This window comes from Perca fluviatilis, chromosome 11, assembly GCF_010015445.1.
Source record: "Perca fluviatilis chromosome 11, GENO_Pfluv_1.0, whole genome shotgun sequence".
NCBI classification, from domain to species: Eukaryota; Metazoa; Chordata; class Actinopteri; order Perciformes; family Percidae; genus Perca; species Perca fluviatilis.
The window spans coordinates 31,888,380-31,914,763 of record NC_053122.1 but is presented as its reverse complement, the minus strand read 5'-3'; the positions used below and the strand labels follow the sequence as shown (position 1 = coordinate 31,914,763).

The 26,384-nt window shown below is 40.9% G+C and overlaps 1 protein-coding gene across 1 annotated transcript; it reads right to left on the bottom strand.

The window, feature by feature from the left end:
• Positions 1–188: 188 nt before the first annotated feature.
• On the bottom strand, positions 189–25,856 carry pip4p1a (phosphatidylinositol-4,5-bisphosphate 4-phosphatase 1a). The gene is made up of 8 exons (XM_039814662.1): positions 25,612–25,856; positions 24,393–24,586; positions 17,349–17,455; positions 15,234–15,339; positions 10,492–10,544; positions 7,279–7,369; positions 2,138–2,230; positions 189–206 (listed from the first exon to the last, which is right to left on the bottom strand). The coding sequence occupies exons 1-8, from the start codon at positions 25,727–25,729 to the stop codon at positions 189–191; spliced, it is 780 nt and encodes a 259-aa protein (XP_039670596.1). The 5' UTR covers positions 25,730–25,856.
• Between the last annotated feature and the right edge of the window lie 528 nt (positions 25,857–26,384).

The following is a 26,384-nucleotide window of genomic DNA, read 5'->3' as shown; positions in this document are numbered from 1 at the left end:
AATCAAAACAGAAAAAATACATAATTCATAACAGAAGAAATGTTACCACATTCAGAACCACAGACAGAGAAGTCATGATTAAACTGAGTGAGAATGTAGTGTGTGTTTAGGTTACTGACCTATTCTGACTGGCATTAGGCTTTGTGTGGTAGGTAGAGCTTTCCTCTTTTACAGATATTCCACTGGCCTTAAGGTGGATGCTCAATCTGGAACCGACCAAAAAGAAGCTCAGACACAGCCTCAATCTTCAATGACAAAAGCTGGACATATTTTCACCATGAATGGTCCCAACTGCAATACACTGACTGAGTTTAGCGACATGGTGCTTACATACTGATTGCACTTTGTTATTTGAGCTCTGATGCATTTAGATATACATCCAAAGTTGCTATCAGGAGCTCTCAAAGCCTGAAGCACTGTATTTTTAAGGGCTCACCGTTTTGTTTTTGTTTTCACAGATTCAACTTGAGAGCAAAACATACAGAGAGGCCCTTAAAAGCCCTCTCCCAAGACAAATGTGTAGTGTGGTTTGCAAGCATTAAAGCATACAACCAACAACTGAAAGCTATTCCAAAAAACATCTCATACTTTCAGGGTTTTGTGGGTAAAAGGTGGCAAATATCGACTTTGTAACAGCAAATAGCTCTTCAGGTTTCATATTTTGGTGTGTTTTGGAAGGCCAAGCAGAACCGAGGTCATATAGATATGTTTAAAAGTAAGTTTAAAAGTAAACCTGTCTCTTGAAAAAGGGAGGGAGGATTATGCCACATTTGGCTTTTAATGTCAATTGGAGATATGCGATTGAAGTGAGCATTTAGGTATGACAGGAAAATAAAAATAATAAAAAGATGAACGTTTGACAAAGTAAACCTGTTGGCTATAGTTGACAGAAAGGAAAGCTGTAGATACATGTGTGGTTACACTCTTTAGAGGACCAGAATGAGGACAACGTTATGGAGAAAATCGGTTTTCTGGTCTGTCTTTGAAAAGAGAGGCTGGGGTGCCTTCGACAAACTGGTTTGTGAGCCGTTGCAACTCTAAAAGAGCACCCTCCTTTTGTTGTGAGCCGGTTTGCATTTATGTGGCTTGCGTGTGTGTGTGTGTGTGTGTGTGTGTGTGGCAGAGGAAACAAGGTGCATTGGGAGCAGCAGTCCCTCAATTAAGGCTGTGCTCCCAGCGCAGTTTACATGCCGAGCTCAGTGAGCCAGATGAGGAAATAACAGCCTCATTAGAACAGCCACGTGTGTGTGTGTGTGTGTGTGTGTGTGTGTGTGTGTGTGTGTGTGTGTGTGTGTGTGTCTGTGTGTGTGTGTGTGTTGAATCCTTCTACCACACAACCTTTTAAGGCTTTCAAGCTGCTTTGGATCAAAGTCAGTCCCAGGGGATAATTCAGCAGAAACACTGACGTACTGCTGAATTCAATCTTTCAGACACATTTCAACACCTACTTGATCTTTTGCTTCACAAAAAAGGGAACTGATGTCCCTCCAGCCACTCGTCTTCGACTGGCATCGATTTGTTAGCTTCATCTGACTTCATCGCTGCTTTCGCAAAATCATTTGTTTTTAGCAATTTAAAAAATGTTAAATGTTCAAATAATACTAAACCTAACGTCAAATTAGGATTGAAGAGGGAGCGTTCCCCCCTGAACAAAAACAAGGGCAATATTCACATCTTAGACTTAGCTTTAAGCCCCCATCTTAGAAGTTGCGAGAGTGCAACCGATGTGCCACAGACTGAAGCCGAAATGTATAAACAGCGCAGGGGGGAAAGAGAAGAAGAAATAATTGTTAGAATTGTTACAGTGTTAAAACGAACCCCACCCTTGCCACGAGATTAGAACAGATAAACAGTACATTAGGCTATACGTATCATCATAGTTACCGTTAGATATATAGCAGTCGCAGCCATCCAGTTTTAGAAACACATTTGACTAAAAGGGAGGGGACAGGAGGAGGAGAACTTTCTCTTTCTGGGGTTGGGTTTAAATAAATATTCTGTTTTATAGTGGGTGTGTTTTTCTTTAAAGCCATCTTCTCCTCCGGCCTGGCGGGTTGGGAAGAGGGAGCGGCAGGGTTGGAGGGGGTTTTGTTTAGTTTTGGGGGGGGGGGCCCCCCCTCCCCCCCCCCCCCCAGGCCCCCCCCCCCCGGGGCGGCGGAACCAGGAGCAGCAGCGTGGCCCACGAGGCGTAGATCCCCTGGTAGGTCTGAGCCTTCGCCCACGTTCCAGCCTGAAGACGACAACACAACCGAGGAAGTGGTAGAAAATCAGATGTTGCTCAATAAGCCTTTTGAAAAAAAGTGAATTCTAAGCACATTCCGAGTATGGTGATTATAATGAGCCAGCTCCAGTCCAATCAGGCAACAAGGAACCATGCACCAGAGAGCTAAAGCTACAATTACACTTGAAAATGTTCCAAGCATTTATTATGCATTTATGTTGATCGCAAATTGTACAAAATTCCAGCCAAGTATCCAGTGATTTTTACAGTTCAAAGATGAAGCAGTGGTTCATTATGACAGCATTACAGTATTTCTTTTTTTTATCTGACACAAATTCACTTACTCTAACTACTAATTATGCATCCATAGTCTGTGATTAATCCACCTGCACCAGACTAATGCAGGGACACTGAATTGTAGGGTTTTAAATGCACACATTTTTCATGGAAGTATTTAATACTCCAGAGTGACTGAGGGGGTAAGAGAGAAAATAGCTTTCCCATCAAGTATTGAGTGTGCAGCTGCTCAGAAGAAAACTATTTAATGAAGATGGTTAAAGTGACTTTGAGAGAACCCACAGGGAGTTTCTGAGAATATTGAAACATGAATTCCTGTTTCAAAGTCACAACACTAGAGCAAAGCTAATATGGGTAGAGAGAGTCAAAATAAAATGATGAAACTTGATTTAGGAGGCATTTTTTTCATATATATTGCACTGCTCTCAGGAATATAATTTAATTCCTGTAATAAATAATATTCTTTCCAGTTTTGACACCCAGAGATCTCCTGATACACACCCCTGGCTCAGATGATTACAGTTATCTAGAATAAACCACCGAGCATGTTTAAGCACAGGACTAGGAATCCAGCTAAGGTTTTGTGTATGTTATAGTAGGTAGGTGTCTGTGTGGTTGGTTACACTGTCAGGCAGATGCTCTTTATCATTATCTAAAGAGGGCGCGACTGGCAGTCCTATCTAACCATGAGGTCATCAAAACAGCTCATGCAGGCTAAAAAAAAAAGATCAAATATGCTTAAAAGAAATGTATGCCTCTGCCTTAAATGAATGTTTTCCCTCTTCTCCTGTAAACGACGTGTAAGGTTTTAATGATTCCCGAAATGGGATCTCTAAGTTTGAGTAGTTTCTCGATTTCCGGTTTTACCACTCTGGTGATGAACAAGCTTAAACCGGTTTGATTTGATGCAAAACGGCATTTATTTATAATGGCAAATTAAAAACATCTGCAACCTGTGCTGACGGCGTCACAGCGCTAAATCCAACTTGTAATAAACCTGTCAACGTGATTATATATTTTATAAAAAAATAGGTCTGTTTAAAAACTTACTAACTGAGCCACTAGTGGCTGACAGGACGTGCGTAATTTACTGCCGCGCCAAGGCTGGAAATCAAATCAATCAAACTTCAGTCGGGGTGGGAGGTGGAACGGCGCATGTTTGTTCACTAGAAAGTTCATGCGTTTTATTGGGGTGATGAGATGAGACATGGCAGAGTTAGTCTCAAAGAAAAACTAAGGCTACATTTACATCGCTACGTTTTGGTTTAAAAACTAGTGTCTTTTGCTATGTTTACACCTCGCATTCACGCTGCTCTGGCGTTTCAGAGCCTCTGAACCGGAGACATTTGGAAACGATTTTAGTTTGGAATCTGCAGGGTTGTTTTGCAGTCTCAACGGCCGCAAACGGAGACCTTTGGCAACACGGACACCAACGTTTCGCCGCCTGATTGGGTCATGACGTCTCGTCTCTGAGATTAAGCTACTAACATTACCATGCGGTTTGGGTGGGTTAGTTTTAACGGAGATTAGTTCTTCTACTGGATCTAAAAACACTTGTGTGCACAGAGATCACTTTTGGCTCAAAACTCCGCTTAAAAACCAAAATGCAGCAATGTAAATGTAGCCTAAAACTGCACCAATATGGCAACATTTTGGATCCAAAGCTGGCAAAAGAGGTGAGCTGAAAAACATAGAGAAGGTAACACAAAAAGCGTGAACACATTACACCTGTCCTACTCTCCAGCCTAGGATACAATTTAAAATACTGTTGATGGTTTTTAAAGCTCTTCATGCCCTGGCCCCCAGCTACATAGCTGTCATTCATCTTCACGTAGCTCCCAGGTCAGATCCTCCAGCCAAGGCCTCCTTCATGACCCACAGTCCCGGCTTAAGCAAAAAGGTGACAGAGCCTTTTCTGTTGCTGGCCTTCAGCTGTGGAACCGACTGACACCGGACATCAGAAATGACCCTTCAAATTGTGATATTCAAAGCCAGGCTCAAAACTCATCTTTTTACATTGGCCTTCCCGGCATTTTAATGCTCTTATCCTGCTATGTTTGTAATTAAGTGCTTGTCTTTCGATGTCCTTTTTAGCCTAAATCACTGATTTGTACGTGTGTTTTATTTTTATTTTATTACCTTGTGGCTAATGCGCTATGTACAGCACTTTGGTCAGCGCAAGCTGTTTTTAAATGTGCTATAGAAATAAACTTTACTTACTTACTAATGTGTAGGGCTGCACAATATATATATATATATTTTTTTATCATTATTGCAATATCAACAGGCACAATATACAAATCGTGAAAGGCTGCGACATATCCTGATAGACACTCAGGATATGTTTTTTTGTGTTAGGCAGTAGGTGTTAGGCAGTAGGAAATATCACTTTCTTTAGTGCTGCTTTATATTCAATTCAATGTTCAATAAAAAGTTTTTGGAAATGATTTCCTTTCATTTATTTGAAATTCAACAAGCAATTTGTTGTATTTTAGCAGAATATTGAAAGCAGCAGAACTGAATACACTTTAATATCTATTTATCGCAAGTAATATGGTTATCGCCATACTTAAAGTTATTGCATATTTTCCTCATATCGTGTAGCCCTAGTTACGTGTAAACAATCTGCTACTTCTTCTTTAGTGTTTAATGGCGGTTGGCAAACCAGCGTAGAAGTGCATTCATGGGGTCTCTCAAGGTGCATCTCACTTTTCTTATTTGATATCTCCTTGCTCCTCGGTTGAACCGGAAGTTGTTCTAGCCCTCCTTCGTGAAGGCCGTGTCAAAGCTCTTATTATCTACAGTATATTATTCCTGCCCAGGGGAACGAGCATGGAGGAGGGCTCTCTAAGGAGCTATGAGCGAGGATAGAGAGAGCAGCCTTCCTAGAAGCCGTGTGGCTGAAAGCCCTTGCTTACTCCGCCCATACAGCTGACGAATTCACGTGTCGCTTCAGTGGAAAGGACGTCTCATCCCTCTAAAACACAGTTCCTCGTTTCCTCGCATCTCTGCCATGATTTCCTCTGTGGGACGGACTAAGATGTGAGGGAAGGGAAGCAAGTGGCGGAGCTGGGGATGCAATTTAAGGGAAGTGAGATGCACCTTCAGTCTCAATCCACTCGGGAGCGGCTGCTGAGTAAAGTGCAACACCTAGTGGTAAAATTTGGCATACCAGTCTGGTGTTTGGCTTAGTATTAAAACAGCTTGAAAATTTTTACATCGGCCCAACTCTACTCTTGGCTCATGTGGCTGACGCAGGGATACACCAATGCTCCATTAAGTTACAGCTGTTATGGTGATGAATCTTCTTAACTACCCTCAATTCTTAAATACCTTAATGTACTGCAAAACCACTGTTTCCTTATTTCTATTTAAATGCAGTCTGGAAATAAAGCTTGATGGGTTGTTGCCGATAAAGTTTATTGACGCGGTGTAGAAATGTAACTGTCAAAACCTGTGCTCTTGTGCCATTCTTTATTTAAACTGTAAACAACCTTTTTGATTAAACACAGCCTGATCTCACAGTGCTGCATTTATTGCGACTACACCAGCATTATGCAATGTTGTCAATACAGCATATTTATTGTCTGCACATTACTAACTGCTCTCCGTGCTGGCAGGCAAGTATGCATCCTGTGCTCAGTGGGTCTATACTGTGGGGCGCTGTTTCATTCTCATCTTGCGCCCTCTACTGTTCATAAAGCACAATGTATCGACTATCTACTTCTCTCTATGGATCCATGTCTTTTATTCTACTGATTGTGATCTATAATTGGGAGATAATTCTACTGTTCTCTATTGCACTCTTGTTTTAACCATTTAAAAAAAAAAAAAAAAAGCATTGTGAGCCTTGGTTCTATGCATATATACCTGAGAAATAAGAAAAGGGAACACAGAATACTAGCCAGGAATAATAGAATCTGCTCTGCTATTCAGTGGGTGTCACAACCTGAACACTGCTTACAGGGGGACTAGGTTTTGTTTGTACTGGATCTCACTGACAAATAGAGGCCTGTCACATTGTGTCTGGAGAGCAGCTGCGATGTGCACCCACTCCATGTTAAACAAGCAATGACAAAAGGAGAGATTGTAATCCTACTGCTTCCTCCTACTACCTTTGTTTTATCTGCAATTGTAACGTTTTTACATTATAAAATAAAAAAAATAAAAATAAAAAAAGAGTAGGGCTGGGTACATAATTCAATACTTTTTAGGCACCGACCAAATTGCCCCTGTAGTATCACAAAAGGCCTTGTCATTCAATACCCAATTTCAATACCTAAGGAGCAAATCTAATCAACATCAGTGAGCCAATAAGCATGCAAGATGCTTCTACCAAGATCTAATAAAGCTGCTGATTGGCTGTCTAACATTACACGATGTGGAGACACGTTACACAGAGAGACGGGGCTCACGTAGCAGGAGCTGAAAAACGAATAAAGGATTTTTGACGTAATGTTAATGTGTAATATTGTAATTTCTTTTTGTTAAAATGGATTTTATAAAATAAGAATCGAAAAAAGTATCGTTCAGGAACTGGTATCGAAGTCCCAGTATTGGTATTGGTACCGATATTGAAAATATTTGAACAATACCCAGCGATATAAAAAAAAAAAAAAAAAAAAAAAAAGGAGGACAAATTTAGAAAAGATTAGAAGATTTTTTTTTCATTTCTAGCCTGCTAAAAAGGTTGACACCAACACGCCAGCTATTGCTAATCTTTGATTAATTAGGAACAAGAGGTGCTGGCGTCCACTCACCATCAGCCCGGCAGTGGAGATGCTGAATAGCAAGCAGAGTAGAAAACACCACAAGCTCCGCCTCCGGGGATACCTCTGACCAATGGAGGAGCTGCAGGCCAACAGAGGAGAGAGGGTGAAATTAATTTGATCGGGATATTAAATGACATACAACACAATGATATAACCCTGTGTTTGAAGTATAAACCTTGTTTTCACAGCGGGCATTTTGACTTGTCATAGTAGGAAAAGCACAGGCTTTGCACAGGCTCTGTTCTGTTGTCTCTGTTCCTCTTTGATAAAGCTTACAGTTAGGGCTGGCCCAGGTTTGCCTTGGACCAGCTCTTAGCAATGCTGCTATAGTTTGTATGACTTCCTATGCCACACTGAGCTCATCTCTCTTTCCATCTGTGTGCATTAATGTCTCTTTAATGCAAGTTACTAACTTAGTTCTGGGGAGCTTATTCCCCAGAGTCCTTATGTTTTCTCGCCTCGCAGTTTTCCTTGGATTGTGGTGGCACCTGGATTGAGCTTGCAGCTGCTGCTGTGGTCCTGCTTGACGCCCTGCACTGCTACTATTAGTTCTAGTCATAGTTCAATTATCTACTATTAGTTCTAGTCATAGTTCAATTATCTTTATTGTCACTTTAATTGCTACTGTTCATCATACTGACTGCAATAATTATTATGAATCATATTTCTGTACATCGGTGTCTCTCTCTCCCAACCGGCAGCAGCCGATGATCGCCCACCAAGAGCCAGGTTCTGGCTGAGGTTTTCTGCCCGTTAAAAGGGAAGTTTTTCCTCACTGCCGTCTCACCAAATGCTTGCTCTTGTGGGGAATTTCTGGGTATCTGTAAATTATAGTGTGGTCTAGACCCACTCTATCTAAAAAAAAGTGTCTTGAGATAATTAAGTTAATTAAATAATAAGTTATGATTTGACACTATGAATTAAATTGAATTCTTTTCAAGTGTCCCAGTAAGATACAATGAGTCAGCACCAACACTACCAGAATGCTGAAACTGAAGCAGCTAGTCCTTTTTAATAAATAAGGATGGGGGTTAAAATTTGACATTGAATCAAGAACACTACTCCAGGATCAATGGGAATGTAGAACCTTTTTATCACTGCTGCCAAAGCAGGTAAACTCTTTGCTGGAAGTGCAGGGCTGAAATAACACAAAGTATGATGATGGTGATACCTGTCCAGGTTCCAGGACAAACCTTTGTGCGCTTGACAGATTCCAGAAACAAGTCTCTAAACTCTGTTCTGATTATTCGTAAATGTACAGCCAAAAACGTTAAACTTTCACCTTTTACATGGTTCTGTTCATAATTCTAGGTGTAACCAAAATTTTTAAAAACAACTGCAATATCAAACTGCAATATCACAGATTTGCCATATTTGCAATACATTTTAGCATCTCAAGCATTGATAATACATCACATGCCTGCTAATTCCCGTCCCCAAAGTCCAATGAACTTTGCTCACCATGTTAAGAAGCTTACTGTATGCAGATAGAGATATAGGAATGTGGTTTGTAGTAAGTTATAATGAAACTCATGAGGTACAAAAAACATACATACAGCTAAATCCAACAGATCACAAACCTCATGATGTCATGAGACACTCTGAGGCCAGTGAGGAATATGCAGTGGTGGAATGTAACTAAGTACATTTACTCAAGTATTGTACTTAAGTACACATTTAAGATACTTGTACTTTACTTGAGTCTTTTCTTTTCATGACACTTTGTACTTCTACTCTGCAACATTTCAGAGAGACATATTGTACTTTTTACTGCACTACATTCATCTGACAGCTTTAGTTACTAGTTACTTTACAAATTAAGCTTTTCACACACAAAACACATGTAGTTTATAAAATCTGATGCTTTATTATAAATTAAACTACCCAACAATATACAGTACAGTAAGTCCAGCTGAAATGATTAGACCGTTAAACACAACTGTTTGGATCATTTCCAGTTTCTAAAATGTAAGGATGTTTCTGTAGGAGTACAATTTACTTTTAATACTTTAAGTACATTTTCCTGATGATACTTACATACTTTTACTTAAAGTGATGGTTCGGAGTAATTCACCCTAGGGTCCTTTGCACCATGACCTCGAGCCAAACACCCCCCCAGAAGCTTTTTTCACCTGGGCCTAACATTGGGAGAGTTAGCTAGACTAGCGTTATCAGCTGAATAGCTTAGCGCAGGGGCTAATGGACCCACGTTTGTATCTTGTAAGTTACCCCACTAATAATGCCTGAAATTATACCAAACGTCTACAAGTAGTACAAATAGGTTATGCTCTCATAAAACGATGGATTGTAAAGTTTGTAAGTACACCAGAAGTTTATGAACACTTGCCTGCTGGCTTCTGCTCTCTGTTGCTGCTGCTGCTACCTGCAGTTAGACGAGTGCTTAGGGCCGTCTACAAATTACTACACCGAAAAGAGTTACAACAAAAATATTTATTAATTTAATGATTAAATAAGGTAATGTCTCCAAACTTACCTCAATTATTACGTGTCTCCTGCTAGTTATACTACAGCACTTACTTTAAAAAAAGTTAAATTAATAAATATTTTTATTGCATCTCTTTTGGTTGTTGTAATTTGTAAGGCCTGACCCCTGCTACTGCAACAATGTATGACAGAGAGCAGAAGCCAGCAGGCAAGTGTTATTTACATAAACTTCTGGTGTACTACAAACTTTACAATCCAGCATCGTTGAGTGCATAACCTATTTGTACTACTGTAGACGCTTGGTATCATTTGGGCATTATTAGTGGGAATATTCACAGACTCTAGCGATGGGTCCGCGCAACTTAATCTATTCAGCTGATAACTACTACTCTAGCTACTCCCAAATGTAGACCAGGTAAAAGTTTCTGGGATGGTGTTTGGCTCGAGGTCATGGTTGCAAGAACAAAGTTAATTTTCGAACTCCATCATAACTCTTTAAGTAACATTTTCATTGCTGGACTTTTACTTGTAACAGAGTATTTTTACAGTGTGGTACTTTTACATAAGTAAAGGATCTGAATACTTCTTCCACCACTAGGAAAATGTGTTGCAGACTCTGAAGCCACTACCTGCTCCCTCTTGTGTAGGTTTAACTTAGTAAAAAGCTTCCGCTAAATGCCAAAGGATGTAAATCTACAGTGTAAAAGTACAGTGAGAAGGAAGGGACGTGATGGATGGATGCTTACGGCTACTTACACTTTCCTGCAGTGTGGGCACCTGGCCAGCGTCCGGTCTGTGAACTCTGTCCACTGAAATCACAAAGAGAAAGACATGTCACCTTCAGCTTCAGCCAAAAACCAACCCATTCTGTATAGAACAGAATGGGTGTAGAGATCAAACATGGATACTGCATTAAAAAGGGACAAATTAATTGTCTATGACGTTTGTCAAATGCCAGGAACAAGAAGAAATAAAATACCCATCACACATTCCCTGAGTTGAAGGTGATGTCATTTTTTCATCTTCTGGTCAACAATCCAAAACACAAAGATTCAATTTACAATGATAGAAAATTGAAAAAAGCAACAAACCTCACACACAAGCTGAAAATGGCATGTTTGGCATACCTGCTTGATAAATGACTTAAATGATCTACTGTTGATACATTTCTACCAATACTAATTTCAAATCAATACAAATGCACTGATGGGGCTAGTACTTTAAATGGAAAGTAAGTAGATGCAATATCAGAACTTAAGTTAAAAAATTTATCTAATAACGTTGGGGTGTGATACATTCATAAACCCTGCAGAGCAGAATACACTGTGCATTCGTCTTGTTCTGAAGAAGAAGAAGAAGAAGAAGAAGAAGAAGAAAAAAAACACTCTGTATTGGAAGCACAGAGAACATTATCACTAGATCTGCGACAAAAGGATCACTGCACCGCCACCCAGGGCAAAGATTTGTATTTTCATGTCTTTAAGCAGGTTGGAAAGATCCGACTGAATGCTAAACACCCTGAATCATCCATCTAACGTCTAACTCTTATTCTTCTCTTTATCTGACTTGGCCGCCCTCCTCTCTTTCACCGTATATCCAAACCATCTTTACCTGTCCCATGCATTGTTAAAGACCAGTGAGTTCAAATTCTACTTCCCCTTTTAGCACAAAATGGCCTGCATACATCAGCACAGACTTGATGGGGTTATTATCTACACCAATAACTTAACATTTACTTGGCCTGGTGCGAAGATGTTTTGGCTTCTTGATAATTAACTGCTCTGGCTGTGCTACAGTACGTTTCAAAACAGAAACTTTGCAGGCCTACTTTAACTGTCAAGATACTTCAGCTACAAATGATAAATGCTCCACAAGAAAAGCCAAAAAAAGAAAATACAAAAGCAGTTTTATTATTCAACTATTGTGCATAGTAATGCATCACCTCTTCATAAACACTTCTAGTGGATATTGGCTCCCTATAGAGAATGTGATTTTATCGGTTGTGTCTCTTTCAGAGCAGAGATGGCAAAAGTACTCACTTCCCGTACTCAAGTAGAAGTACATATATTTTTGTTAAAAAAATACTCTGGTAAAAGTAGAAGTACTGATTTAACTTCTTTAGTCAAGTAAAATTAACAAAGTACAGGCTTGGAAATTTATTTAAAGTATAAAAGTAAAAGTAGCCTTGCGAATGAATACCATTTTTTATGAAAAGCTGCCTGGACCACACAAATATAACTAGAGTGGTACCTGAGAAACTTCAGTAAACTCTTTTTATGCCATTGCCTACATTTCAAATGGATGTCTGCCAATAGGCCTAAAACATTGTGACAGAGACTGGGACTCCAGGTTAATAAGATTCTGACTGAGTAGTAAGACAGAATTCACAGATCCAGTTTCTCTTTTTTAATCTTCCCCTTAACATTTAAAGGAATCTACATGTATGTTTGTGTGTGTGTGCTCAAATATGGCTTCTGGAAGGAAAATAAAGGATTCAATATGAATTACTAAACAAATAACATAAACAACAATAGACAACAAACAAACATCCATACTAATAGTGCTAACATTACCACCATCAAGCCACAATGATTTGCCGCAAATGAATGCCACTGAATCTGTCGAGTCGCTGCATCAAGTGCAACGTACAGTATATTCCCATCCAATTAGATTGATATCCAATCGGTATTGATGACGCGAAAAATAATAACGGTAACTCCAGTGAAATTATTTGAAACTTGTTAGTTAGGACTAGATTAGGACTGTATTTAAAGCTGATTCTGGTTTCCAACTTTGTCCCAGGTGTGTCTGTTAAAACACGGGTGGAGACAACTTCTCTCTTTTGATGCTTTAATAAGATCAAGCAATGTGCAACCTAGCTAACAGGTGAAGAACACAAACAACAAAATCACTAGCTAACTTACTTTAAGTTTGCAAGAAATATAGACCAACACAACAACAGGCTTAAATTAACTGACAACATACAGTGCCTTGCGAAAGTATTCGGCCCCCTTGAACTTTTCGACCTTTTGCCACATTTCAGGCCTCAAACATAAAGATATAAAACTGTAATTTTTTGTGAAGAATCAAGAACAAGTGGGACACAATCATGAAGTGGAACGAAATTTATTGGATATTTCAAACCTTTTAAACAAATAAAAAACTGAAATATTGGGCGTGCAAAATTATTCAGCCCCCTTAAGTTAATACTTTGTAAGCACACCTTTTGCTGTGCGGTAAGCGCTAAATTAACGCGGGGTATGTCTCTATCAGTTTTGCACATCGAGACTGACATTTTTGCCCATTCCTCCTTGCAAAACAGCTCGAGCTCAGTGAGGTTGGATGGAGAGCGTTTGTGAACAGCAGTTTTCAGTTCTTTCCACAGATTCTCGATTGGATTCAGGTCTGGACTTTGACTTGGCCATTCTAACACCTGGATATGTTTATTTGTGAACCATTCCATTGTAGATTTTGCTTTATGTTTTGGATCATTGTCTTGTTGGAAGACAAATCTCCGTCCCAGTCTCAGGTCTTTTGCAGACTCCATCAGGTTTTCTTCCAGAATGGTCCTGTATTTGGCTCTATCCATCTTCCCATCAATTTTAACCATCTTCCCTGTCCCTGCTGAAGAAAAGCAGGCCCAAACCATGATGCTGCCACCACCATGTTTGACAGTGGGGATGGTGTGTTCAGGGTGATGAGCTGTGTTGCTTTTCGCCAAACATAACGTTTTGCATTGTTGCCAAAAAGTTCGATTTTGGTTTCATCTGACCACAGCACCTTCTTCCACATGTTTGGTGTGTCTCCCAGGTGGCTTTTGGCAAACTTTTAAACGACACTTTTTATGGATATCTTTAAGAAATGGCTTTCTTCTTGCCACTCTTCCATAAAGGCCAGATTTGTGCAGTATACGACTGATTGTTGTCCTATGGACAGAGTCTCCCACCTCAGCTGTAGATCTCTGCAGTTCATCCAGAGTGATCATGGGCCTCTTGGCTGCATCTCTGATCAGTCTTCTCATTGTATGAGCTGAAAGTTTAGAGGCGACGGGTCTTCGTAGATTTGTATTGGTCTGATACTCCTTCCATTTCAATATTATCGCTTGCACAGTGCTCCTTGGGATGTTTAAAGCTTGGGAAATCTTTTTGTATCCAAATCCGGCTTTAAACTTCTCCACAACAGTATCTCGGACCTGCCTGGTGTGTTCCTTGTTCTTCATGATGCTCTCTGCGCTTTAAACGGACCTCTGAGACTATCACAGAGAAGGTGCATTTATACGGAGACTTGATTACACACAGCTGGATTCTATTTATCATCATTAGTCATTTAGGTCAACATTGGATCATTCAGAGATCCTCACTGAACTTCTGGAGAGAGTTTGCTGCACTGAAAGTAAAGGGGCTGAATAATTTTGCTGCACGCTACTTTTTCAGTTTTTTATTTGTTAAAAAAGTTTGAAATAGCCAATGAATTTCGTTCCACTTCATAATTGGGACCCACTTGTTGTTGATTCTTCACAAAAAATTACAGTTTTATATCTTTATGTTTGAGGCCTGAAATGTGGCAAAAGGTCGAAACGTTCAAGGGGGCCGAATACTTTCGCAAGGCACTGTAAGTTTTACGATTTACAGTTCTCAAGGACGCACACACACGATCTCAATTGATTTATCCTCTTGTCTCACTTTTTTCTGTGTGGCGCGCGCACCCGCTCGCAGTGTAAGGCGCGTGTCCGCGCTATTTTCCAACATGCACTCACAATCACTCCTGATAGACGACCTTTTGCACAAAACTAAACGAGCCAATTTTCTAAAATGTAAGGAGTAGAAAGTACCAATATTCTTGTTAAAATGTAAGGAGTAAAAGTAAAAAGTCGCCACAAAAATAAATAGTAAAGTAAAAATATCTGAAAAATCTACTTGAGTACAGTAACGAAGTATTTGTATGTTACTTCCCATCTCTTTTTCAGATACATGTCATTCAAAAGAGATCGAAGAGTTGGGGACCTGTGCCAGAGACTTAATAAACAGTGCTTGACAATTGTCATCGAGGCTGATAATAATAATCAATTAATGGTTTTTTAAATAAATCCTACGCTACAGATGCAATTGTTACTAACCTATGCTCAGAAAATGATAGTACTTTGCCGTTTTCAAGATGTACTGCTAAAATACAGAAAAGCAGAGTATTCAGGAAGCCACTGCCCCCTGGCTATGAAATAGTCTGGAACAAAACCCTGTGTTGTTTTTACACTGCAGTTTTTGTATGGATTAAACAAACAAGATATAATGTGTTAACTAGTGAGCTTTAAAGGTGCTATGCTAAGCTAGCCAGCTGCAGACAGACGGGCATGTGAGCGGAATGAATCTTCTCTTCTAACTCTCAGCATAAAAGCAAATTTGTGTAAAAATAAAAAACTCCTGTGGGTATTTCTTAAAAAACAAAATGGCATTTAAGTTTATGTTGTATGTTTGTTTTTTTAAAACAGAGAGAGTGCTTACCAGGAAGGTGTTGCTGCAGTGTCCACAGGAGACTCGGGCCCCGGATGGCTGGGGGTCAGGACTGGCTGGACCAGGATGAACTGGACCCAGATTAATTATCCTCTTACTGGAAAAGGGACAGAAACACAAAGTCAACATTCATGCCACAAATTACTCAAGATATTGCAGATATTATAATCCCTGCCTGAGCAGGCGTCTCACTGACGGTGTGGAAAAGGCTGGCGACAGTTTGACTTTTTTGGGATCCATCAGCGGCAAATCCTCTCATTAGCACTAACACTGCTTTTCTACAACCAACCAACTTCCTCAGACAACTATAGTCACTCAGAATCACGGATCACACAGCAGCACAGAGACGTGCCTGCTTTAGTCAGCATAACTGGTTTGAATGCAAAACAGTAACCGTGGAGGTAAACTCTCCAGAGCAATTAATGCAGGAAAAGTGGCCTCTTAGGAATATATACAACCTTTATGCATCACTTAAGATAAAACTGGTTACTTCTGGTCAACTGTAATAAAACCAGGAATGTGAACAATTTCATCATAAAACATTGAGAATCCCAAATTTGTTTTTCTGACAAATGTTACAAATGTCATCTCTTCTAATTTTAACCATGTCTGTGAAACAAAATTTCCAGTTCAAAGAAAGTTCAAACTGAGACTCGTTTCGGGAACTGGTTTTCTCCTTTGTAACTGAGGAGCAATAATGTGCAATAATGTGAAAGCAAAATACTGGTTAATGAGTAAGTCTCAAAAAGTCATGTCAATTTGGTTGGACGTTTTTCCTTGTGCATTCATGACAAAATATTTAAACCTGCACACTCTAATTAGCCTTCTGCCTTACTTTATGATCTGCACTGAGGCTGACAGATGGATTATGTGTTTCAGATCTTTATTTTGTGATGGACAGTTTAAAATTATACATATTTATATAGCAGCATGGCTAAAAATGTGGCTCTTGCACATTTTACGCCTCAGGCATTAAAAAAGGCATCTTATCTAACTAACCAATTACACTAAGCTGCAGCAGCACGGTGTTCAGAAGTGCTGCCAGAGCCGTTCATTTACAGAGACTGAAATAAGCCTTCGGTTTTTTTTTTACAATAAAAATTCCAACACACTGGCATCTATTTGACCTGTAGAAAATGTTTAACGGCTTTTTGTTCAGGTTATTCCCTGACAGAAAGCAACTGAAACTTTTTCCTTCCGTAACTGTAATGGAGCTTTCAGCAACCCAGTAATGTTTTCTTTATGCACAGAAAATAAAATAAAAAAGTGACATTAAAAGGTCCCATGACATGGTGCTCTTTGGATGCTTTTATATAGACCTTAGTGGTCCCCTAATACTGTATCTGAAGTCTCTTTCCCTTAAATTCCGCCTTAGTGCAGAATTACAGCCACTAGAGCCAGTCCCACAATGAGCTTTCCTTAGGATGTGCCATTTCTGTGTCTGTAGCTATTCAGGAGGAGAGAGGGGGGGGGGGCATGGTGGATGGTGGGGGTATGGCCTTGACCAACTGCTCATATTAATGTTAAAAAACCTCATAAAGTGAAATGCTCATGCCATGAGACCTTTAACTATAACTCATGGAACTTTTCCAGTTTACTTTAAGCTGTTTTGGTGAGACGTGTGCTCATTTTGCTCCCTGATATTATAATATGAATGAATTCGCTTAGTGTGCATTTGGTTAGTACACAGAAATAAAGTGGATTTTGTTGAATTGAATCCATTTTATTTCTATGGGTTAGTAGCTACTCTGCAGGAATTTAGTGCATAATTGAAGCAGCTATGCTGAATGAATGTTTTTCAGCTGCAAGGTGCAGATTGAAAATTAAACCTCAACATAATCCCCATTCCTGAATGAAATCTGGCCCAATGTAACACACAATACATACTGTAAATTACCCATACAGAAGATATGCAGAAGTGAAACACATGATGAGGCTGTTCTAATGAGGCTGTTATTTCCTCATCCGGCTCGCTGAGCTCGGCATGTAAACTGCGCTGGGAGCCTTAATTGAGGGACAGCTGCTCCCAATGCACCTGGTTTCCTCTGCTTCACTCACCCCCCACCCACACCCACACACACACCCCCACACACACACACACCTCACCAATATGGCCGAGGACAGGCGATTCGCTGGGAAGTAACTTTGCAGATGAGCAGACAGTTGCAGGGGCAGCGGACATACTTCTTCCCTGCTGGGGCATTCTTAATGGGCTGCAGAGGGAGGCAGAGCACACACGGAGAAATAAGAAGACGGTAGAACAACGGATTACAATAGGAGTAGATAACAAGCCAATTATTCTTGATGGATGAGAATTAACCAACACTACGTGGGGGAGAGAGGCTTTCTGGGAGATATTTGGAGTTAGAGCTGAAGATCTTTGCCCGAACCCGATGGGTTCGGGCTTAATTTCAATTATTTTTCACGGGCTCGGGCCGGGCTCGGGCTTGCACTTCGGGCTGCATGTTATATGAGCGGTCAGCTGATGCGTTTCGATTAGCGTGAAAATGGATCCTGAGGAGGTGAAACGGAGGCTGGTCTCTGGAGGACTTAATTAATTTCTATGTTCCAACTTCCAAGTGGCCTGTAGCCTCCGTTATTCATGAATAAATGATGTTAAAAAATGTATAAATGACTCATTTTTTACGAAAGACAAAGGAGCTTTGTGCGTGCGGCGCAGTCTCTTTTTTCTTTCTCTCCCTTTTCCGCCGAGTGGTGCGTGAGCCCGCTCGCGGTGCGAAGCGCGTGTCCGACACTCTAATGATGCTGATAGACGGCCTTTACAGTCGGGCTGTAAACGGGTTCGGGCTTTTAAAAAGCTGTCAATCAAAATGTACGGGTCGGGCTCGGGCCGAACTCTGTCGGGCTCGGGCGTTTTCGGGCCGTACTTTTAAGGCCCGATTACAGCTCTATTTGGAGTTGCAGGGTAAAGCACCAAGGAACGGCATTCATGCTACATCGCGATACTGTTGGCGCTTCAATGTCCTTAAGGCCGGCTTCACACTGGGTGCGTGGAGTGAGCGTTTTTATTTTGACTCCCATGTTAACAGGTTAAAGCTTGCACACTGCCAGCATGACACGCACGTCTCAGGCACGGCTTGAGCTGTGCCGAAAACGCATGCATGCTAGAAATAGAACCGACGCCCATTTTTCATGCGACGCGCAAGCGTGTTGGAAGTGTTTCCAGGCGAAATAGAATAGGAAAAGATGTTTATGTCATTTTGAAACGAACACATATAATAAATGACATGTTCATGTTTGAAAGTCCCTAGGTTTTGACATAAATGCAGATATAAATGTAATTAAAAAATAATAAGATTTTAAAATATTGCACCTGTCAATACAGAACGAAATATTCTGTAGCCTATTTTGCTGTCAATACCGCCGACGTTGTCTTTGCTGTAATCAGATCAGCATATATTCATGTTTAACATGAAGTATACTACTGCTTGAGTGCAGTAAATCAATGGGAAACCATGTGTACAGACAAGGCTAGCAGCAGCAGCAGTCAGACACGTTCACGCCACGCAGGCAGTGTGTGGCCAGCCTAACTGTTCAGGAGCTGCTTGTTGCTGTTCATACAATTATTTTGTCAAATAATTAAGTCAAGCACTCACTCTTTACAATCAAAAGCCCATTTTTTGGTAAAAGTCTTCTAGAGGCTTTCTGCAAAGCAATAGATTTATCTAGCACTGCCTATAACATTAATATCAATATAGAGGGAAATATAGACAAAGGCTTCAAACATGTGACTTCCGTATGATAAGACTTGATCCTGTACAGCAGGCTCCTACAGTACGGTACATTAGAAGATTTTTGTTGCTGTATGTAGACTCTACATTAGTTACATAATATTTCTAGAAGCCTGACTTGATTTAAGCCCAATCCTCCAATTTAAGTCATAGACATACTGAATGAGTGTATTCTTTTAACGACCAGGTATGCATTAGGCCTGCACAATATGAGGAGAATATGAGATATGCGATAACGCTGAATATCGCGATAACGATATTACTTGCGATAAACAAACAGATCTTAAAGTGTTCTCAGTTCTGCTGCTTTCAGTATTCTGCTATAATACAACAAACTGCTGGTTGAATTAAAAACAACCTTTTATTGAACAAATTGAACATTGAATTGAATTTAAAAGGCAACGCTAAAAAGGACGGTTCCATTTTGAAGTGCATTTTCTTTCAACTAACACAAAATTTCTGAGTGTCTATCGATATACAGTGCCTTGCGAAAGTATTCGGCCCCCTTGAACGTTTCGACCTTTTGCCACATTTCAGGCCTCAAACATAAAGATATAAAACTGTAATTTTTTGTGAAGAATCAACAACAAGTGGGTCCCAATTATGAAGTGGAACGAAATTCATTGGCTATTTCAAACTTTTTTAACAAATAAAAAACTGAAAAAGTGGGCGTGCAAAATTATTCAGCCCCTTTACTTTCAGTGCAGCAAACTCTCTCCAGAAGTTCAGTGAGGATCTCTGAATGATCCAATGTTGACCTAAATGACTAATGATGATAAATAGAATCCAGCTGTGTGTAATCAAGTCTCCGTATAAATGCACCTGCTCTGTGATAGTCTCAGAGGTCCGTGTAAAGCGCAGAGAGCATCATGAAGAACAAGGAACACACCAGGCAGGTCCGAGATACTGTTGTGGAGAAGTTTAAAGCCGGATTTGGATACAAAAAGATTTCCCAAGCTTTAAACATCCCAAGGAGCACTGTGCAAGCGATAATATTGAAATGGAAGGAGTATCAGACCACTACAAATCTACGAAGACCCGGCCGTCCCTCTAAACTTTCAGCTCATACAATGAGAAGACTGATCAGAGATGCAGCCAAGAGGCCCATGATCACTCTGGATGAACTGCAGAGATCTACAGCTGAGGTGGGAGACTCTGTCCATAGGACAACAATCAGTCGTATACTGCACAAATCTGGCCTTTATGGAAGAGTGGCAAGAAGAAAGCCATTTCTTAAAGATATCCATAAAAGTGTCGTTCCAAGTTTGCCAAAAGCCACCTGGGAGACACACCAAACATGTGGAAGAAGGTGCTGTGGTCAGATGAAACCAAAATCGAACTTTTGGCAACAATGCAAAACGTTATGTTTGGCCGAAAAGCAACACAGCTCATCACCCTTAACACACCATCCCCACTGTCAAACATGGTGGTGGCAGCATCATGGTTTGGGCCTGCTTTTCTTCAGCAGGGACAGGGAAGATGGTTAAAATTGATGGGAAGATGGATGGAGCCAAATACAGGACCATTCTGGAAGAAAACCTGATGGAGTCTGCAAAAGACCTGAGACTGGGACGCGATTTGTCTTCCAACAAGACAATGATCCAAAACATAAAGCAAAATCTACAATGGAATGGTTCACAAATAAACATATCCAGGTGTTAGAATGGCCAAGTCAAAGTCCAGACCTGAATCCAATCGAGAATCTGTGGAAAGAACTGAAAAATGCTGTTACCAACGCTCTCCATCCAACCTCACTGAGCTCGAGCTGTTTTGCAAGGAGGAATGGGCAAAAATGTCAGTCTCTCGATGTGCAAAACGGATAGAGACATACCCCAAGCGACTTACAGCTGTATCGCAGCAAAAGGTGGCGCTACAAAGTATTAACTTAAGGGGGCTGAATAATTTTGCCGCCCAATATTTCAGTTTTTATTTGTTTAAAAGGTTTGAAATATCCAATAAATTTCGTTCCACTTCATGATTGTGTCCCACTTGTTGTTGATTCTTCACAAAAAATTACAGTTTTATATCTTTATGTTTGAGGCCTGAAATGTGGCGAAAAGGTCGAAAAGTTCAAGGGGCGAATACTTTACGAGGCTATTTATATATATATATATATATATATATATATATATATATATATATATATATATATATATATATATACACACACACACACATTTTTTTACAGTGCACAGAGAGGAGCTGCCTCCAGCCCCTCCCCCTCGTGAAGTTGCGTGCCGACACCGTCAACACTGCACTTGTACAGATCCACTTTTGCGACACGACTGTCGCGTGGTGTCGCGATCGGTCGCGATGCCTCCGTTGATGGGGGTTCAGCTATGGGCGGGTCCAGCGGGGAATGTTGTGTCAGGGAGAAGTGATGTTCTCCCCGTGTCCTCTGTGCTCTACTTCTATTGGATAGTCGCCTCGCGTTCAACGGATTCATTTGCATAAAGATGGGCATCGGCGAGCTTCTTGACACGCTACATTTTCTCAAATGTAGCGCCGCCTTCCCGGAATGCTTTGCGTGCGCGTCGAAGTCGCTTGACGTCACCCATAGGAATAGAGCGGGGCGCGACACGACAGAAGCGTCGCACGGCCAGGTGGATCTGCACCGTTACGGTGCAGATCCACTTGTCCGTGCAACAAGTGGTCATCACGTCATCATGTTGAGTCGATTCTGAACCAATCAGCTGTTCGATCAGCTGAGAGGCCGGCGTTTCCCAGCATGCCCTGGGTCCACCTGCGTCCGCCTGGCTCTTGCAGTTGGTGAAAAGCAACTGCGCTACCTGCGTCTCAGAACTGCGGCCGCCTTGGTCTCGTGAGATTATCGTTGCCCACGTGTGCATGACGTCAGAGCAAGTCGGGATCAAGTCGGACACAAATCTAACCGGCATGCATTGGGCGCCGATCGCTGGTGATCGATTCTGCGCAGATCTGGCTCATCTCGAACGAGCCTAGTGATTAGCTTCGGAGCGAGCAGCGACTCTAGAGTCATAGTGGGAGAAACAAAGCGTATTTTCAAATCTCCAGTTAGCTTTTAGCACTGACTTAATGTAGGGCCCTATGGAATCTGTGTTTAGTTTTTTTAAATTCTCAATTTCGCGATTCTGTCCATGATTCTGTTATCACAGAAACTATTGGGCTCTCTATTAATGCTGCAATAAGTCTGTGTCTGGTCCGAGCCGGGCCCTCGTCGCAAAAAGACACTTGCAACCGGGCCTAACAACTTTTCTAGGGGAAACCCTGTTTTGGATCAATGTGTGTCCCCTTTCCATCAGCATTTCACTTGGTCTTGGTCAATAATTCTGGCACTGTTTATTCATTTTAGACTGACGACGTGCACATACAAGTTCAAATAGCATCGCCCTCACCTGACCAAACCAGCCAGATTACATACGTAAACGCTCCAGGTTTCTTATCAACCTAATTATACCAGTCTGGAGTGAACGAGTCCTTGGATCACCTGGAAAAACAACTTTCCGTTTCATGTCATGTTGTTGCTAATTTGGTGGTCATTGTTGAATAGAAACGTATAAAGACTGCCCATTTCTATAATCTAATTTATAATTCATGATAAAAAAATAAATAAATTTAAAAATAAAAAAAAGTTAAAAAGCTATACACATTTAAATGGTTGATTCACTACCAAATATTTTTTAAATAGGGACTATAGGGACTATTAGTGACCTCACTGTGAGCCCTGTGTATTATCCAGAGTAATGAGGATATTGATTCTGGAAACAGATTAATTTTCATTGATTTGAGCAACAAAAACAAAATGTCATTCTTCTCCACTGTACTGAGATAATGCAGATATCGTAGAGACATATCTTAAAGGCTAGGTTAAATAACACCATAATTCCTGTGTGGGTAGACACCACCAGAGGTTTATAAGGGAAATATGTTTTTGTAATTTGTGTGAAACAACCCTTTAATAGAAGATACTGGTTAAAGTTAGTATATGTAACTTTTTAATGTTTCTAAAACTCTGTAATGTTCCATCTGATGGTCATAAATGACCTTTAACAGCAAACGAGATTAACAGTGAAAAGAACGCTATTTTTATATAGTTTTTATTAATGCTTTTGGCCGGGTCAGATTTCACAAAATGATTTACCGAAGTCGGAGGGCGCTACAGAGCACACATTCTGATGGGTCACAGATTCCTTTGTAACACCGGAAAAGCCTATGTAGTCAGGTAAAAAAGTAGCAGGAGATAGGCCTTATTGTATTTTCATTTTAGAAGTTATCTGATGTAGTTATGGCTGATACGGGCCATTACAGAAAAGAAGGAAATGAAAAGAACAACAACAACAACAACAAAAAGCTAAAAGGGAACAGGAAAGACGAAGGTTTAAATCACGAGTCACACTCTGTTGGGCTTTCAACAGATGGGAGACAATTACGGTAGGGCTGCACAATTAATCAAATTTTTATCACGATCACGATTTTGGCTTCCCACGATCAAATTTGCGTGATTGAGCGATATTTAAAATGCGTCATTCCGTTCATAGAACGCTCCTTATCAAAGTTTTGATAGTGACCAGTGCTAGTTTGTGTCTTTTAGCTCATAGCTTTAGCAGCAGACTGTTTGACGTCCTGGTGTTGGAATCCTGTCACACTACACCGTTTAGCTGTCAGGATTTTATCGTGATCTCAATATTGATCAAAATAATCGTGATTATCATTTTGGCCATTATCGTGCAGCCCTAAATTATGGGAGTGTAAATTATTCAAAACCCACCCCAAATTGCCTTCAGGTATTTAATAGGTTTATTTAATTCATAAAATAACTTTAGATTGCATAATGTGGTAAAGGTAAGGTAAAGGTATTATTCGTTTTACTCTGTGTTTATGTTGGCCTACTATTTTCTTTTCCCTTGTCCCCCTGTACTTGTGTAATGTGTCGTGGATTTCAAGAAATGCCCTATATAAATCTAAGTTATTATTACGTTGGTTGCTTCAACAAACTCCTATTGCTTTGGCTCGTAACACAGTGACAGCGATACCCGGTTTAGCTCACGATACATACAGGCTATGTAACCGTATGCAACACTTGAAATGCAACCATGCATCTGTAGCGAATTATCTTATTGCAAATTAATGATTTTCTGTCTGAGCTAAACATTCATCGCAACTCTATGACCTCCCGGTAACACTAACTCAGTAATATTCAGTGGGCAATACAGCACTGTAAAGAAAAGACCTTTAGGACAGCAGATGTGGTAAAAACACTGCCGCCTTTGTCCAAAGGGGCCGCTGGAATCAAAAAACTGAAAGTTACAAATAGTCCCTTTAAGTAGGCTATTTGTGCATGTGTGTGTTGGAACTGCATACAGTATATAAATAGCTTGCGTGTGCGACATATGGCTGTGCAGATACACTTCAAACCTACCGTAGCTTCATTGCAAACCCCGCACTTCACCACATGCTGGTGGATCTTTCCCTCCACAGAGATCAGGCTCTGACACACCCTGCAGCTGATGACAGGTGCACTGCCACTCTCTGGGGACGTGAGAGGGGAGTAGGGCGGAGGGTCCTCCCCGAGGAGCACCGAGGGCTGAGTAGGGCTGGGGAACGGAGGGAAGCCTTAACAGGGAGGGTGACAAGGAAGGAGAAAGAATGGTGAATAAAATGAGGGAGCACATTCACAAGATTTACGCAATGGACTGGAGGAAAAAAATGCCTACATTCCCATGACAAGTAACCTCTTATGTTACGATTAACAAGATAATACGATTTGGTCTCGAGGTGAGCTGAAAGGAGCTTTAGAAGAAAAACACTCCTGGAATGCTGAGCAGGGTTAGTTTCAACAAATAAGCATCTAAGTATTAGCAAGGGACTGAGAGAAATCTTACAAAGAATGAGTGAGTAACTGGGACAGTTTAATCATTAATAATCAGAAGCGACATACAGTACTAACTACCTGCTAAACCCACTCTACATTTCGAGCAAGCATACTATACAGCAGTTTGTGGGAGCAAAACACAATTAGGAGCCATATCTCGTGCCTTTTCCATTTATGTATTTACACACAGGCCCTCCCTATGTGAGCTGCCATTGGTCGCAGCTCTCTCTAGCAGCTTCCCTCGCCATCCTCCGTAATGGCCTTATCATATGTCAATCAAATCAGGTGTTTCTCAGATGCTAGCTAGCTAAGCGGTACAGTTATATAGCCTGCGAGTACAGTGGGCATCATTCAGCAGTTGAAATACATGCAACAATTTGGGTTAGGAAACGTTAATAAAATAAATCCTAACGATACTATTTCTGAGCTGCAAACCTGAAGCTTTGCGCAAGGTTTGCCGGTGCTAAGTAGAGCCATAGAGCTAGCTACCAAAGCTACTAAATAACGGTTGCTAGGTTAGCAAGTTAGCACAACGCTGATTGCCTTCCGTCTCTGCTTCACGTCCTGACTGCATTCAGCACATTTCATCCCCCAGGAGATGCGAAGAAATACATCCTCTGGAAGCTTACAGTATGCCCTTCACAAACACAGTCCCGACAGGATGGTTCACAGCTGAGCTAGAAGGCTAACCAGAATGCCCTGTCAGTGGTGGCTAATGTGAGCTAGGCTAATTGAGGCTGGAGGAGAGAGCACCATGGATACTCACTCTGTGGTTTGTTGGGCACACCGTAGGGCGCTGCGCCGGGAGACACCCCGCCGTTACCACTGCCAAGAGCACCATCTCCCAGATCTGATAGTAACGGGGACCTCTCGCCGTCCGCCATACCGAGAGCCAGGCGTGGGGGGGAGTGAATGCAGACCAATACGGTGTTGTATTGTTGTGTCGGAAATGCAGGCGTCACATGATCACACCACCGCTGCTGCTGCTGCTGCTCCTGCTGCGGTAACGGAGCTCGGAGGTGTGGCACTGCCCACCCAGGGATGCTTCAGTCATTGTAGGTCTTGATGTAGGTACCTTTGAAATATGTTTTAATGCTTTTCCAACAATTGTGTTTGTGTGACTTTTTTTTTTTTTTTTTTACATTTACTGTAATGTAGTGACAATATGCAACCTTTATTTCAACCCTTAAAATGTAACTTATTCTATGTATCCAGGGATTGTTTTGTGTGCAGGAATATCCTACTTCACAATTCAAATTAATTAAAAGTGGTGGAAGAAGTGGCCTATTCAAATATTACTTCACCCTCGAAGTTTTCATTTGTATCAACTGTGAAAACCTTGAATTCTTGAAGAAACATTTGTTTTTCTCACATATGCCTCCATGGTAAACTGCAAGGTCTAAATAATGATAATAGTAATCAAATTCAAAGTAACATGGGGTGTTACCATGGACTGTTAATATTATTTTTTACAGCCTATGGGTGTTACCATAGAATGTCTTACACATAGGCTTGAATTACACCTAGTCTTGCATTGGC

What these genes read in the sequence shown, in the direction of transcription:
- pip4p1a (XM_039814662.1), bottom strand. Translation starts at nt 25,729, where the DNA reads ATGGCGGACGGCGAGAGGTCCCCGTTACTATCAGATCTGGGAGATGGT. An exon ending in TGTGCCCAACAAACCACAGA is followed by an intron (nt 24,587 to 25,611) that starts GTGAGTATCCAT and finishes CTCCCTGTTAAG; the next exon opens with GCTTCCCTCCGTTCCCCAGC. An exon ending in GGGTTTGCAATGAAGCTACG is followed by an intron (nt 17,456 to 24,392) that starts GTAGGTTTGAAG and finishes CTCCCTCTGCAG; the next exon opens with CCCATTAAGAATGCCCCAGC.